The following is a 17,058-nucleotide window of genomic DNA, read 5'->3' on the forward strand; positions in this document are numbered from 1 at the left end:
CAGTCATAGACTGTTCTCTCTGCTACCGCATGGCAAGCGGTACCGGAGTGCCAAGTCTTGGACAAAAAGGCTTCTCAACAGTTTTTACCCCCAAGCCATAAGACTCCTGAACAGGTAATCAATTGGCTACCCGGACTATTTGCATTGTGTTTCCCCCCAACCCTTCTTTTTACGCTGCTGCTACTCTCTGTTTATCATATATGCATAGTCACTTTAACCATATCTATATGTACATACTACCTCAATCAGTCTGACTAACCGGTGTCTGTATGTAGCCTCGCTACTGTATATAGCCTCTCTACTGTATATAGCCTCTCTACTGTATATAGCCCCTCTACTGTATATAGCCCCTCTACTGTATATAGCCCCTCTACTGTATATAGCCCCTCTACTGTATATAGCCTGTCTTTTTACTGTTTTATCTCTTTACCTACCTATTGTTCACCTAATACATTTTTTGCACTATTGGTTCAGTGCACATGACAAATAAACTTTGATTTGACTTGAAGTAGGGGAAATTGAGGTATGTTTAGGGTCAGAGATACATACCGTCGAGGCGCAAGTAGAGGAAATTGCGGTAAGCAAAGTAGTCCTCCATGATGGTCATGAGTGATGTCATCTGACAGAACAGCAGAACTCTGTGGTTGGTGACATGCAGCTTGGGAAGGATCCGGTCCAGCAGCTCAAACTTCCCCGATGCACGGTACAGCTCGTGTCTGGGGTGGAGGGCAAGGAGAATAAATAACCATCTGGTCCCAGAAGGGAAAAGTGTTGTCTGGGGTGTTTAGCGTTCGGCTTTTGAAGGAAATTCATGTTTTGTTTAATAACTGAATGGGCAATGTTGAGTATCTTAATATCTTACCCGCTTATAACGCCGTTCGGGAAGCCTAAGTGCTCAGCAAAGGACTCCTGTGAGACAAGACAGATAGTGGAAAATCAGAATTGAATTAAAAATCTATTTTCTTAGAGTTTATTTGTGATTAGCTGGCACATCTACATAGTTATCAGATAACAAATCCTAACTCCACTAAGTAAATATTGTAGATTGAATTGTGTGAATTAAAACAGACACAAATTAAACATCTGCATGCAGTCTGGGACCAATTAAAATGTTGCCGAATTCTTCTAGTAAACAACTCATTAAAGGTTTCACTGCAGAGACAATAAAACAAGAGCATGATGGTGGGCTGTGGCTGGGTGTCACATCTCAGACAGGCCTGGGGTGGCTAGTCTTACCCTGCCAGACAGACATCTACCCTCCAGGCTAGTCTTACCCTGCCAGACAGACATCTACCCTCCAGGCTAGTCTTACCCTGCCAGACAGACATCTACCCTCCAGGCTAGTCTTACCCTGCCAGACAGACATCTACCCTCCAGGCAAGTCTTACCCTGCCAGACAGACATCTACCCTCCAGGCTAGTCTTACCCTGCCAGACAGACATCTACCCTCCAGGCTAGTCTTACCCTGCCAGACAGACATCTACCCTCCAGGCTAGTCTTACCCTGCCAGACAGACATCTACCCTCCAGGCAAGTCTTACCCTGCCAGACAGACATCTACCCTCCAGGCTAGTCTTACCCTGCCAGACAGACATCTACCCTCCAGGCAAGTCTTACCCTGCCAGACAGACATCTACCCTCCAGGCTAGTCTTACCCTGCCAGACAGACATCTACCCTCCAGGCTAGTCTTACCCTGCCAGACAGACATCTACCCTCCAGGCAAGTCTTACCCTGCCAGACAGACATCTATTCTCCAGGCTAGTCTTACCCTGCCAGACTGTGGGTTCAGGTTTATGCTCCAGAAAAAGCAGTAACACTGCTGATTCATCTTATATGTCTGTGTTGAAGGCCGTGTCTAAGCTTGACACTTACATGAAACTTCTGCTACTTCTCACTGTGTGTGGATTTCTCCTCAGTCGGGGCATAATCAGGCTACGGAAAGTGCATACAGTGGGCAAAGTCATCAGCACTCTGCCCACCAGCCTTCAGAAAACTTGAACTTTGAGACAGAGAGGCACCTTTTCATAATAACGTTGAGAGGAAATACATTCCTAGCGTGTGAGGAATATGTTTGATGGCCTCATAAATGCTAGCCAGCTCGCTAATATTTAGGAAAAAAATATTTTTTTGTTTGGCTAGAGTTATGGTAACCTGTTTGCAATCACTTTAACTGTGTCTGCTAGCTTGCTGGCTAACTACATAGGTTAGCTTGCTAGTTAGCTACAGTAGTTAGCTACTGCCATCAAGTTGTTGCTGTGTTATCATATTTAGCCTATTCCACAGTTTGCAGGATGCATACTGACAATTTAATATAACGCAGGAAAAGAGAATCCGGATTCAATGTGGACACATTTAAATAGCTGTAGACGCATGATGCGTTCAGAATTCCATGACCAGAACTCCATAATCAGAATACAAAAACTGCAGTAACTGTGAAGTCTAGACATAGCAGAACACTGATCCGTTGGTAACTTGAATCAGGGGTGTTACGGCATGTAAGCTAGCGTTCCTCAATGTGTTGGAACATTGTAACATATCTCTACATTGGAACATGTAGGAGTGGTTCTAGATCCAATGTACCTCTATAATGGAACATGTAGGAGTGGTTCTAGATCTAACATACCTCAATGTGCTGGAACACGTAGGAGTGGTTCTAGATCTAACATACCTTAATGTAGTGGAACATGTAGGAGTGGTTCTAGATCTAATGTACCTCTATATTGGAACATGTAGAGGTGTCTAGATTGAATGTACCTCAATGTGTTGGAACATGTTATCTACCTCAATCTGCAGGAACATGTAGGAGTGGTTCTAGATCGCATGTGCCTCAATGTGTTGGAACATGTAACGCATCTCAATGTGCTGCAACATGTAGGGGTGGTTCTAGATCTAATGCACCTCAACGTGTTGGAACATATAGGGGTGGTTCTAGATCTAATGCACCTGAACGTGTTTGAACATGTAACATACCTCAATGTGTTGGAACATGTAGGGGTGGTTCTAGAACTAACTTACCTCAATGTGTTAGAACATGTAACCTACCTCAATGTGTGTGAACATTTAAAGGTGGTTCTGAGTGGAATGTACCTCAACGTGTGGGAACATGTAGGAGTGGTTCTTGATCTAATGTACCTCAACGTGTTGGAACATGTAGGAGTGATTCTAGATCTAATGTTACTCAATGTGTTGGAACATGTCATGTACCTTAATGTGCTAGAACATGTAAACTACCGGTCAAAAGTTTTAGAAGACCTACTCATTCAAGGGTTCTTCTTTATTTTTACTATGTTCTACATTGTAGAATCGTGATGACATCAAAACTATGAAACAAAACATGGAATCATGTAGTAAGCAAAAAAGTGTTAAAGAAATCAAAATACATTTAATACTTGAGATTATTCAAAATGTAGGGGTGTTTCTAGAACTAACGGACCTCAATATGTTGGAATATGTAGGGGTGGTTCTAGAACTAACGTACTTCAATGTGTGGGAACATGTAGGGGTGGTTCTAGAACTAACATACCTCAATGTGAGGGAACATAAAGGGGTGGTTCTAGAACTAACATACCTCAATGTGTGGGAACATGTAACGTACCTCAATGTGTGGGAACATGTAGGGGTGGTTCTAGATCTAACATACCTCAATGTGAGGGAACATGTAGGGGTGGTTCTAGAACTAACGTACCTCAATGTGTGGGAACATGTAACGTACCTTAATGTGTGGGAACATGTAGGGGTGGTTCTAGAACTAACGTACCTCAATGTGAGGTAACGTACCTCAATGTGTGGGAACATCTAACGTACCTCAATGTGTGGGAACATGTAACGTACCTCAATGTGTGGGAACATGTAGGGGGGTGGTTCTCAGAACTAACGCTACCTCAATGTGAGGAAACGTAACAACCTCAATGTCTGGGAACATCTTTGTCCTCAATGTGTACCCCGAGGAACATGTCACATATCTGAGCTCAAGGGTCTTTGTACCCTGGGAACATGTAGGGGTGGTTGCAGATCTTCTTCAGCTGCATGATGGTGTTCATCAGGGTCTTCGCTCCTCCTTTACCCTGAGGACCACAATAACAATGTCACATATCTGAGCTCATCAGGGTCTTTGCTCCTCCTTTACCCCGAGGACCACAATAACAATGTCACATATCTGAGCTCATCAGGGTCTTTGCTCCTCCTTTACCCTGAGGACCACAATAACAATGTCACATATCTGAGCTCATCAGGGTCTTTGCTACTCTACCCTGGGACCACAATAACAATGTCACATATCTGAGCTCATCAGGGTCTTTGCTACTCTACCCTGAGGACCACAATAACAATGTCACATATCTGAGCTCATCAGGGTCTTTGCTCCTCCTTTACCCTAAGGACCACAATAACAACGTCACATATCTGAGCTCATGAGGGTCTTTGCTCCTCTACCCTGAGGTCCACAATAACAATGTCACATATCTGAGCTGCTTGATCAGGGTCAATAGTTAGAAAGAGAACTGACCGTCACAAAATGAGTTAACAGGATCTCTGCTTCCTACCTTCTTGTCTTTCTCTGATCCATCGGTGAGGAGGATTCCTCTGCCCTGCATGTGACGGTACAGAACCCTCTGGATGGCCGACATATCACACTTGATGACATACTCCACCTACAACATCAAGTATCTGTGGTTTGTTTACATCAAGTATCATTCAGTACCAAGTATCTGTGGTTTACATACTGTAACGTTTCTATAGTATAAGCCCTCTCACCTTCTCTGGAAGCTGGGACTCCACCTCCTTCTTGAGTCGTCTGAGCAGGAAGGGGCGGAGCACCTTGTGGAGACGGCGGATAATCAGGATTGTCTCTTCCTCATTCAAGTCCACCTGGGGATCAATCAGGGTCCTCCATTAACTTAATCTACTAACAAGCTAGTTACTAGTGTAGTTACTCTAGTGCATTTACTTGTGTAGTTACTCCAGTGTAGTTACTCTAGTGTAGTTACTAGTGTAGTTACTAGGGTAGTTACTCTAGTGCAGTTACTCTAGTGTAGTTACTTGTGTAGTTACTCTAGTGTAGTTACTAGTGTAGTTACTAGTGTAGTTACTCTAGTGTAGTTACTCTAGTGTAGTTACTAGTGTAGTTACTCTAGTGTAGTTACTAGTGTAGGTACTCATGTAGTTAATCCAGTGTAGTTACTCTAGTGTAGTTACTCTAGTGTAGTTACTAGGGTAGTTACTAGTGTAGGTACTAGCGTAGGTACTAGTGTAGGTACTCTAGTGTAGTTATTCCAGTGTAGTTACTTGTGTAGTTACTCTAGTGTAGTTACTCTAGTAGTTACTAGTGTAGTTACTCTAGTGCAGTTACTAGTGTAGTTACTCGTGTAGTTACTCTAGTGTAGTTACTCTAGTGTAGTTACTAGGGTAGTTACTAGGGTAGGTTCTAGGGTAGTTACTAGTGTGGGTACTAGTGTAGTTACTCTAGTGTAGTTACTCTAGTGTAGTTACTAGGGTAGTTACTCTAGTGCAGTTACTCGTGTAGTTACTTGTGTAGTTACTCTAGTGTAGTTACTTGTGTAGTTACTCTAGTGTAGTTACTAGGGTAGTTACTAGTGTAGTTACTAGTGTAGGTACTAGTGTAGTTACTAGTGTAGTTACTAGTGTAGTTACTTGTGTAGTTATTCCAGTGTAGTTACTTGTGTAGTTACTCTAGTGTAGTTACTCTAGGGTAGTTACTAGGGTAGTTACTAGTGTAGTTACAAGTGTAGTTACAAGTGTAGGTACTAGTGTAGGTACTAGTGTATTTACTTGTGTAGTTATTCCAGTGTAGTTACTTGTGTAGTTACTCTAGTGTAGTTACTCTAGTGTAGTTACTCTAGGGTTTATGAACTGTTATGTATGGTCATGGACAAAGTCACTACAACAGACCCATCTGACTGAATATGGCCCAAAGTGCTGATTTGTTGTCACCATCTCTCATCTCTAAAGCTTTGCACCACTTTCACATGTATTTATTTCATTATTTCCGTTGTACAGCTGTTCCTTCTTGAAAATGTAAGGGATGAACGGCATGCATTTTACAGTGGCGCATAATAAATATTATTTCAAAAGAGGAGCATAGAGAAACAATGTATTTAGATATAGAGCTTTTCACATGGTGATCACTATTCACATATTATTATCTATAGAGTTATTCACATGGTGATCACTATTCACATATTATTATCTATAGAGTTATTCACATGGTGATCATTATTCACATATTATTATCTATAGAGTTATTCACATGGTGATCACTATTCACATATTATTATCTATAGAGTTATTCACATGGTGATCACTATTCACATATTATTATCTATAGAGTTATTCACATGGTGATCACTATTCACATATTATTATCTATAGAGTTATTCACATGGTGATCACTATTCACATATTATGATCTAGAGTTATTCACATGGTGATCACTATTCACATATTATTATCTATAGTTATTCACATGGTGATCACTATTCACATATTGTTATCTATAGAGTTATTCACATGGTGATCACTATTCACATATTATTATCTATAGAGTTATTCACATGGTGATCACTATTCACATCTTATTATCTATAGAGTTATTCACATGGTGATCACTATTCACACATTATTATCTATAGAGTTATTCACATGGTGATCACTATTCACATATTATTATCTATAGAGTTATTCACATGGTGATCACTATTCACATATTATTATCTAGAGTTATTCACATGGTGATCACTATTCACATATTATTATCTAGAGTTATTCACATGGTGATCACTATTCACATATTATTATCTAGAGTTATTCACATGGTGATCACTATTCACATATTATTATCTAGAGTTATTCACATGGTGATCACTATTCACATATTGTTATCTATAGAGTTATTCACATGGTGATCACTATTCACATATTATTATCTAGAGTTATTCACATGGTGATCACTATTCACATATTATTATCTAGAGTTATTCACATGGTGATCACTATTCACATATTATGATCTAGAGTTATTCACATGGTGATCACTATTCACATATTATGATCTAGAGTTATTCACATGGTGATCACTATTCACATATTATTATCTAGAGTTATTCACATGGTGATCACTATTCACATATTATGATCTAGAGTTATTCACATGGTGATCACTATTCACATATTATGATCTAGAGTTATTCACATGGTGATCACTATTCACATATTATGATCTATAGAGTTATTCACATGGTGATCACTATTCACATATTATTATCTAGAGTTATTCACATGGTGATCACTATTCACATATTATGATCTAGAGTTATTCACATGGTGATCACTATTCACATATTATTATCTATAGAGTTATTCACATGGTGATCACTATTCACATCTTATTATCTATAGAGTTATTCACATGGTGATCACTATTCACATATTATTATCTATAGAGTTATTCACATGGTGATCACTATTCACATATTATTATCTATAGAGTTATTCACATGGTGATCACTATTCACATATTATTATCTATAGAGTTATTCACATGGTGATCACTATTCACATCTTATTATCTATAGAGTTATTCACATGGTGATCACTATTCACATATTATTATCTAGAGTTATTCACATGGTGATCACTATTCACATCTTATTATCTATAGAGTTATTCACATGGTGATCACTATTCACATATTGCAGTCTGCACCTTTTTTGTCATTCAGTCAAATCTTCAATTGATAGAGATGTAGAAAGAGAACTGGTCATGCAGACGTACGCCTATCTAGCTATGATATAACCTTTACCCTAACCCTATCTGGCAAGGATATAACCCTATCTAGCTAGGATATAACCCTATCTGGCTAGGATATAACCTTTACCCTATCTGGCTAGGATATAACCCTATCTAGCTAGGATATAACCTTTACCCTAACCCTATCTAACCTTTACCCTATCTGGCTAGGATCTAACCCTTACCCTATCTGGCTAGGATATAACCCAAACCCTATCTGGCTAGGATATAACCCTTACCCTATCTGGCTAGGATATAACCCTAACCCTATCTGGCTAGGATATAACCCTTACCCTATCTGGCTAGGATATAACCCTAACCCTATCTGGCTAGGATATAACCCTTACCCTATCTGGCTAGATATAACCCTTACCCTATCTGGCTAGGATATCAAACCCTATCTGGCTAGGATATAACCTTTACCATAACCCTATCTGGCTAGGATATAACCTTTACCATAACCCTATCTGGCTAGGATATAACCCCTTACCCTATCTGGCTAGGATATAACCTTTACCATAACCCTATCTGGCTAGGATATAACCTTTACCATAACCCTATCTGGCTAGGATATAACCCTTACCCTATCTGGCTAGGATATAACCCTTACCCTATCTGGCTAGGATATAACCTTTACCATAACCCTATCTGGCTAGGATATAACCCTTACCCTATCTGGCTAGGATATAACCTTTACCCTATCTGGCTAGGATATAACCCTATCTGGCTAGGATATAACCTTTACCATAACCCTATCTGGCTAGGATATAACCTTTACCATAACCCTATCTGGCTAGGATATAACCCTATCTAGCTAGGATATAACCCTATCTGGCTAGGATATAACCCTATCTGGCTAGGATATAACCTTTACCATAACCCTATCTGGCTAGGATATAACCTTTACCATAACCCTATCTGGCTAGGATATAACCCTATCTAGCTAGGATATAACCCTATCTGGCTAGGATATAACCTTTACCATAACCCTATCTGGCTAGGATATAACCCTATCCGGCTAGGATATAACCTTTACCATAACCCTATCTGGCTAGGATATAACCCTATCTGGCTAGGATATAACCTTTACCATAACCCTATCTGGCTAGGATATAACCTTTACCATAACCCTATCTGGCTAGGATATTGATGCATTTTTATGTATGTTTTGGACCGTGTTTGTCACCTAACTTGACCTTGTAAAGTAGATATGCATTTTGACACTCACCCTCTCCCCGGTCATGGCAAAGGGGGCATTGAACCACTGCTCGAAAGTGTTGCAGGACTTGAAGATGGTCGGCAGCAGGAAGTTGAGCAGGGCCCAGAGCTCAGGGAGCTTGTTCTGCAGTGGCGTGCCCGTCAGGAGGAGGCGCCGTGGGGCTACGTAATGGGTATTCAACACCTGGGTCAGCTTACAATGGTGGTTCTTCATACGGTGACCCTCATCAACAATCATGTACTTCCAACGGATCTGGGGAGTGGGGATGGTGTGTGTGTGTATAGGGGATAGAAGAGAAAAGAAAATGGGTTTTATCGAATCAGTGGTTTTGGGTTAAGCACCTGACCCTGCTGTAGAGTCACATGTAGAGGGTTAGGGAGGAGGAGGAGGAGGACCTGACCCTGCTGTGGAGTCACATGTAGAGGGTTAGGGAGGAGGAGAGTAATTCTGTCCTACCTTAGGGGGAGGGAGAGAGGAAAGTGAAGGAAGGAGGGGTGTGAGGGGAAGAAGGAATGGATACCTTGGCCAGGATCTGTTTGTCCTTAATTATGTACTCGTAGGTGGTGAGGAGGACATTGAACTTCCCGCTGCGGAGCTGAGCCACCAGGCCTCGTCTCATAGCAGGGGTCCCCTGTAACACAGGAGAGTCAGACAGACAGAAGACATAGGTTTAATGAACGAGTGCACACTTCAGGTGAAAGGAGATATTCTTGGGATGCACCCAGAGTACGCTACCCGTGGAGGGGAAGAAGAAAGGACTGATGAAAAGGAAAATGATGACTCTCACCTTGTAGGAAATCTTCACAACGGACGGAGACCATTTATCCAGCTCATAGACCCAGTTGGACAGAGTCCTGAAGGACAGAGAGATCAGAGACACTCTGAAATGTAGGAACAACTTAGCTCATGTTTTACATGAGGGGAATCCAACAGTGCTGCGGACTGACTCGTCTACTCTCTACTTGTTCTGTTGTTTTACATGAGGGGAATCCAACGGTGCTGCGGACTGACTCGTCTACTCTCTACTAGTTCTGTTGTTTTACATGAGGGGAATCCAACGGTGCTGCGGACTGACTCGTCTACTCTCTACTAGTTCTGTTGTTTTACCTGAAGGGAATCCAACGGTGCTGCGGACTGACTCGTCTACTCTCTACTAGTTCTGTTGTTTTACATGAGGGGAATCCAGCGGTGCTGCGGACTGATCGTCTACTCTCTACTAGTTCTGTTGTTTTACCTGAAAAGGGGAATCCAACGGTGCTGCGGACTGACTGAGAGAAGGGCAGTCTACTCTCTACTAAGAGAGCATCCTGACCGGTTGCATCACCGACTGGTACGGCAACTGCTCGGCCTTTGACCGTAAGGTGCGACAGAGAGTAGTGCGAGTACATCACTGGGGCCAAGCTTCCTGCCATCCAGGCCCTATATAATTGGCGGTGTCAGAGGAAAGCCCATAAAATTGTCAAGAGACTCCAGCCACCACAGTCATAGACTGTTTTCTCTGCTACCGCATGGCAAGCAGTACCGGATTGACAAGACTAGAACCAAAAGGCAGGTAACGTCCCACCTGGCCAACATCCGGTGAAATTGCAGAGTGCAAAATTCAAATAGAATTATAAATATTTAACTTTCATAAAATCACAAGCCGCTGTGTCAGATTTCAAAAAGGCTTTATGGCGAAAGCACCCCATGCGATTATCTGAGGACAGCTCCCGCCTACAAAACCATGAAAAACATATTTCAACCAGGCAGGTGCGACACGAAAGTTAGAAATAGCGATAACAAAGGTCCCAGTTACCTCACAAATGGTCCTTTTGTTCGATAATGTCCTTCTTTATATCCATAAAAACTCAGTTTAGCTGGCGCGCTTCGGTCAATAATCCACCCAGTTTCCCTCCATCAAAATGCATACAAAATGAATCTCAAACGTTACTAATAAACTTATCCAAACAAGTCAAACAACGTTTATAATCAAACCTTAGGTACCCTAATACGTAAATAAATGATACAATTTAAGACGGAGAATCGTTATTGTCTTTACCGGAGAAAAATACCAAAGAACGCGCTCTCTTCCATGCGCTTGGAAACACTACAGCCAAAATGGGAGCCACCTAGAAAAACTACAATTTCTGGCTAATTTTTTCCAAAAACCAGCCTGAAACTCTTTCTTAAGACTGTTGACATCTAGTGGAAGCCCTAGGAACTGCAATCTGGGAGGACTTTGCCTTATAATAAAAGTGACAGCCATTGAAAATAATTGTAGGCTGAATTTTATTTTTGGGGGGATGGTTTGTCCTCGGGGTTTCGCCTGCCATATCGGTTCCGTTATACTCACAGACATTATTTTAACCGTTTTAGAAACTTTAGAGTGTTTTCTATCCAAATCTACCGATTATATGCATATCCTAGCTTCTGGGCCTGAGTAACAGGCAGTTTACTTTGGGCACGCTTTTCATCCGGACGTGAAAATACTGCCCCCTACCCAAGAGAGGTTAACAGCTTCTACCCCCAAGCCATTAGACTGCTGGACAATTAATCAAATGGCCACCGGACTATTATATTGATCCCCCCATTTGTTCTGTACACTGCTGCTACTTGCTGTTTATTATCTATGCAGACACTTCATCCCTACCTACATTTACAAATTAACTCTAACCTGTACTCCCGCACATTGACTCGGTACCAGTATCCCCTGTATATAGCCTCTTTATTTTATTATTATTATTTATTTTTTAAATAACAAAAAATGAGTTTATTTATAAATATTTTCTTAACTATTCTTGAACTGCACTGTTGGTTAAGGGCTTGTAAGTAAGCATTTCATGGTAAGGTCTACAATTGATGTATTCGGCGGATGTGACAAATAAAGTTTGATTTGATTTGGTAGCATCTAGCATACCATGTATGAGGTGACTACCTCAAGCTCTAAACCCTCAGAGGTAGTAATCACACCTGTGGGGAGAGGGGCATTCTTCTTACTAAACCACATTACCTCTGTTTTGGAGGTGTTCAGAACAAGGTTAACGGCAGAGAAAGCATGTTGGACACTACTTCCTGCTTTAGTTTTTGCTTGTAAGCAGGAATCAGTAAGATAAGAGTTACGGTCAGATTTGCCAAATGGAGGGTGAGGGAGAGCTTTGTACGTATCTGTGTGTGTAGTAAAGGTGGTCTCGAGTTATTTTTCCTCTGGTTGCACATTTAACATGCTGGTAGAAATCAGGTAAAACGGATTTAAGTTTCCCTGCATTAAAGTCCCCGGCCACAAGGAGCGCTCCCTCTAGATGAGCATTTTCTTGTTTGCTTATGGCCTTATACAGCTGGTTGAGTGCCGTCTTAGTGCCAGCATCGGTTTGTGGTGGTAAATAGACAGCTAGAAAAATATTGATTAAGTCTTTCTTGGTAAATAGTGTGGTCCACATCTTATCATTAGATACTCTACCTCAGGCGAGCAAAACCTCAAGACTTCCTTAATATTAGATTTCATGCACTATCTGTTATTGTGCCATGTTGTAGTAGTTTTCCGTTGTTTGTAGCTAGTGTAGTAATACCCACAAGGATGGGGTTATGACTCATTTGTGGCCTAAAAACGACAAGCAAGCATTGAAGTCGAAGCGGTTTGTCAGGTTGAAGCCAGCGGATTGGAGAATGGGAACCATGCACATGTCTACTGTATGCAGTGCTCATTTCACCCTAGAGGACTTAGATGACTGAGTATAACTGAATGTGAAGACCTGCAACCTATATTTCCTACTGACAAACCTGTACACAGAGTGTCCGCAGTGATGGAGATAAACCAGTTAAATTCAATGTGGATTTACCTCACTATGGTTATTGGATTAGCTAGCTGACTGTCAAATCAAATCAAATCAAATTTATTTATATAGCCCTTCGTACATCAGCTGATATCTCAAAGTGCTGTACAGAAACCCAGCCTAAAACCCCAAACAGCAAGCAATGCAGGTGTAGAAGCACGGTGGCTAGGAAAAACTCCCTAGAAAGGCTGTCCCTCTGAAGGTTTCTTCTTTGGTAGCTAACTCAGCCTTCAATCAGTAAGTCTCCGCTCTCTTAACTAACCCGTCTGTGGTTGTTCTCTGGCTTACTATTTTGCTATGTCGAACGTTATGGTTGGCTAACTATACTCGTAAACTGGCTAGGCTAGCTGGCATGTTAAACTAACTAACTTTAGATGGCTGGCTTGCTGGCTAAGATAACTGCATATACTGGTACCATTATTTGATAACTGGTTAGATGGCATTCGGTATTTCCAAAATGTTGGTGTACTTCAATGTAGCTGCAAGCTAGGTGTTGATAGCAACTGGCTGACTCATGCAGTGTTAACGTAACGTTAGCAGGCTACTAGGGCTAACAATAGTAGGCTAGTTGACTAGCTGATTTGTAACAATTAATTTATAAAGTATTTGCTTGTAAATTGGCTGAAAATTAGATTGAAACAGTGTCGTTTCAGTGCAAAATATTTGGTTTAATTTGAAATTAGAGTTTACATTATATGTAATAGGCTGGCTTGACGGGTCCTTCATATTACGTCACACACCACAAATGTAGTGATGCCTCAACACTGCGATGCAGTGCCTTAGACCCCTCCACTACTCAGGAGGCCATATTTCAGGTATTTCTGTTTTAATAGGCCTCTGCATTCTTTCAATGTATTGAGTCAGTACAGAACCTTTTAGTTATATTCTTATTGTTTTACATTTAAGTAGTTCTGTCCTTGAGCTGTTCTTGTCTGTTACTGTTCTGTATTATGTCATGTTTCATGCTTTGTGTGGACCCCAGGAAGAGTAGGTACTGCAACAGCTAATGGGGATCCTAATAAACAACAAGACAAAAGACACAGCTAACGTGGTCTGCTCTGCTGGTGGGTTGAGGGATGGAGCCATCAAACACAAAAAATTACCGAACACTAAAACAGAACTAGCATCATTTTCACAATTTCAACTTCAGTGTGGAAAAATATATATATAAAATACAGAAAAATCACATTTTTAAATGCACTGGGCCTTTAAGAGCCATGACTAGTTTTAGTAAACAGACTGATGATAAAACTGTTTGTAATATAAAAGCAATGTTCTTCTTTAGCTGAGACCCATGAAACAAGCAGGGAGGTAACATACGATGGTGGAATGATGGTGAGGTAGGGTCAGGGGTTAGTGGGCAGGGTTATAATAAGGAGGAAACATACGATAGTGGAACGATGATGAGGTAGGGTCCGTTGAGTCTCTTGTGTTCCATGAGGTATGTAATGAGGGCGATGGTCTGGATGGTCTTGCCCAGCCCCATCTCATCAGCCAGGATACCATTCAGATTATTGTTGTACAGAGACACCATCCACTCCAGACCCTGCACCTAAAACATAGAGAGAAGAAGAAGTTAACAGAGACACACTCCACTCCAGACCCTGCACCTAAAACATAGAGAGAAGAAGAAGTTAACAGAGACACCCTCCACTCCAGACCCTGCACCTGAAACCCAGAGAGAAGAAGAGGTTAACAGAGACACCCTCCACTCCAGACCCTGCACCTGAAACCCAGAGAGAAGAAGAGGTTAACAGAGACACCCTCCACTCCAGACCCTGCACCTAAAACATAGAGAGAAGAAGAGGTTAACAGAGACACCATCCACTCCAGACCCTGCACCTAAAACATAGAGAGAAGAAGAAGTTAACAGAGACACACTCCACTCCAGACCCTGCACCTAAAACATAGAGAGAAGAAGACGTTAACAGAGACACCCTCCACTCCAGACCCTGCACCTAAAACATAGAGAGAAGAAGAGGTTAACAGAGACACCCTCCACTCCAGACCCTGCACCTGAAACCCAGAGAGAAGAAGAGGTTAACAGAGACACCCTCCACTCCAGACCCTGCACCTGAAACCCAGAGAGAAGAAGAGGTTAACAGAGACACCCTCCACTCCAGACCCTGCACCTAAAACATAGAGAGAAGAAGAGGTTAACAGAGACACCATCCACTCCAGACCCTGCACCTAAAACATAGAGAGAAGAAGAAGTTAACAGAGACACACTCCACTCCAGACCCTGCACCTAAAACATAGAGAGAAGAAGACGTTAACAGAGACACCCTCCACTCCAGACCCTGCACCTAAAACATAGAGAGAAGAAGATGTTAACAGAGACACCCTCCACTCCAGACCCTGCACCTGAAACCCAGAGAGAAGAAGATGTTAACAGAGACACCCTCCACTCCAGACCCTGCACCTAAAACATAGAGAGAAGAAGATGTTAACAGAGACACCCTCCACTCCAGACCCTGCACCTGAAACCCAGAGAGAAGAAGAGGTTAACAGAGACACCCTCCACTCCAGACCCTGCACCTGAAACCCAGAGAGAAGAAGAGGTTAACAGAGACACCCTCCACTCCAGACCCTGCACCTAAAACATAGAGAGAAGAAGAGGTTAACAGAGACACCATCCACTCCAGACCCTGCACCTAAAACATAGAGAGAAGAAGAAGTTAACAGAGACACACTCCACTCCAGACCCTGCACCTAAAACATAGAGAGAAGAAGACGTTAACAGAGACACCCTCCACTCCAGACCCTGCACCTAAAACATAGAGAGAAGAAGAGGTTAACAGAGACACCCTCCACTCCAGACCCTGCACCTGAAACCCAGAGAGAAGAAGATGTTAACAGAGACACCCTCCACTCCAGACCCTGCACCTAAAACATAGAGAGAAGAAGAGGTTAACAGAGACACCCTCCACTCCAGACCCTGCACCTGAAACCCAGAGAGAAGAAGAGGTTAACAGAGACACCCTCCACTCCAGACCCTGCACCTGTAACCCAGAGAGAAGAAGAGGTTAACAGAGAAACACACCAAGACCTGAAGAGGGTAGTGCGCACACCCTCCACTCCAGACCCTGCACCTAAAACATAGAGAGAAGAAGATGTTAACAGAGACACCCTCCACTCCAGACCCTGCACCTGAAACCCAGAGAGAAGAAGATGTTAACAGAGACACCCTCCACTCCAGACCCTGCACCTAAAACATAGAGAGAAGAAGATGTTAACAGAGACACCCTCCACTCCAGACCCTGCACCTGAAACCCAGAGAGAAGAAGAGGTTAACAGAGACACCCTCCACTCCAGACCCTGCACCTAAAACATAGAGAGAAGAAGAGGTTAACAGAGACACCCTCCACTCCAGACCCTGCACCTGAAACCCAGAGAGAAGAAGAGGTTAACAGAGACACCCTCCACCTAAAACACAGAGAGAAGAAGAGGTTAACAGAGACACCCTCCACTCCAGACCCTGCACCTAAAACATAGAGAGAAGAAGAAGTTAACAGAGACACACTCCACTCCAGACCCTGCACCTAAAACATAGAGAGAAGAAGACGTTAACAGAGACACCCTCCACTCCAGACCCTGCACCTAAAACATAGAGAGAAGAAAGAGGTTAACAGAGACACCCTCCACTCCAGACCCTGCACCTGAAACCCAGAGAGAAGAAGAGGTTAACAGAGACACCCTCCACTCCAGACCCTGCACCTGTAACCCAGAGAGAAGAAGAGGTTAACAGAGACACCCTCCACTCCAGACCCTGCACCTGAAACCCAGAGAGAAGAAGATGTTAACAGAGACACCCTCCACTCCAGACCCTGCACCTAAAACATAGAGAGAAGAAGAGGTTAACAGAGACACCCTCCACTCCAGACCCTGCACCTAAAACATAGAGAGAAGAAGATGTTAACAGAGACACCCTCCACTCCAGACCCTGCACCTGAAACCCAGAGAGAAGATGTTAACAGAGACACCCTCCACTCCAGACCCTGCACCTGAAACCCAGAGAGAAGAAGAGGTTAACAGAGACACCCTCCACTCCAGACCCTGCACCTAAAACAAGAGAGAAGAAGAGGTTAACAGAGACACCCTCCACCTAAAACATAGAGAGAAGAAGAAGTTAACAGAGACACCCTCCACTCCAGACCCTGCACCTGAAACCCAGAGAGAAGAAGAGGTTAACAGACACCCTCCACTCCAGACCCTGCACCTAAAACA

At 42.5% G+C, this 17,058-nt stretch overlaps 1 protein-coding gene across 1 annotated transcript in view; it reads right to left on the minus strand.

Moving 5' to 3' along the window:
- LOC112235569 (probable global transcription activator SNF2L2) overlaps nucleotides 1-17,058 on the minus strand; it is a 163,921-nt gene that overhangs the window by 63,024 nt on the left and 83,839 nt on the right. The window contains 10 exon segments of the mRNA XM_042331165.1: nucleotides 550-716; nucleotides 863-909; nucleotides 3,832-3,849; nucleotides 3,996-4,064; nucleotides 4,542-4,649; nucleotides 4,753-4,866; nucleotides 9,032-9,274; nucleotides 9,543-9,653; nucleotides 9,810-9,876; nucleotides 14,220-14,383. Of these exon segments, the coding sequence (XP_042187099.1) occupies nucleotides 550-716; nucleotides 863-909; nucleotides 3,832-3,849; nucleotides 3,996-4,064; nucleotides 4,542-4,649; nucleotides 4,753-4,866; nucleotides 9,032-9,274; nucleotides 9,543-9,653; nucleotides 9,810-9,876; nucleotides 14,220-14,383 (1,108 nt within the window).

This window comes from Oncorhynchus tshawytscha, linkage group LG12 (assembly GCF_018296145.1).
Source record: "Oncorhynchus tshawytscha isolate Ot180627B linkage group LG12, Otsh_v2.0, whole genome shotgun sequence".
Classification (NCBI taxonomy): Eukaryota; Metazoa; Chordata; class Actinopteri; order Salmoniformes; family Salmonidae; genus Oncorhynchus; species Oncorhynchus tshawytscha.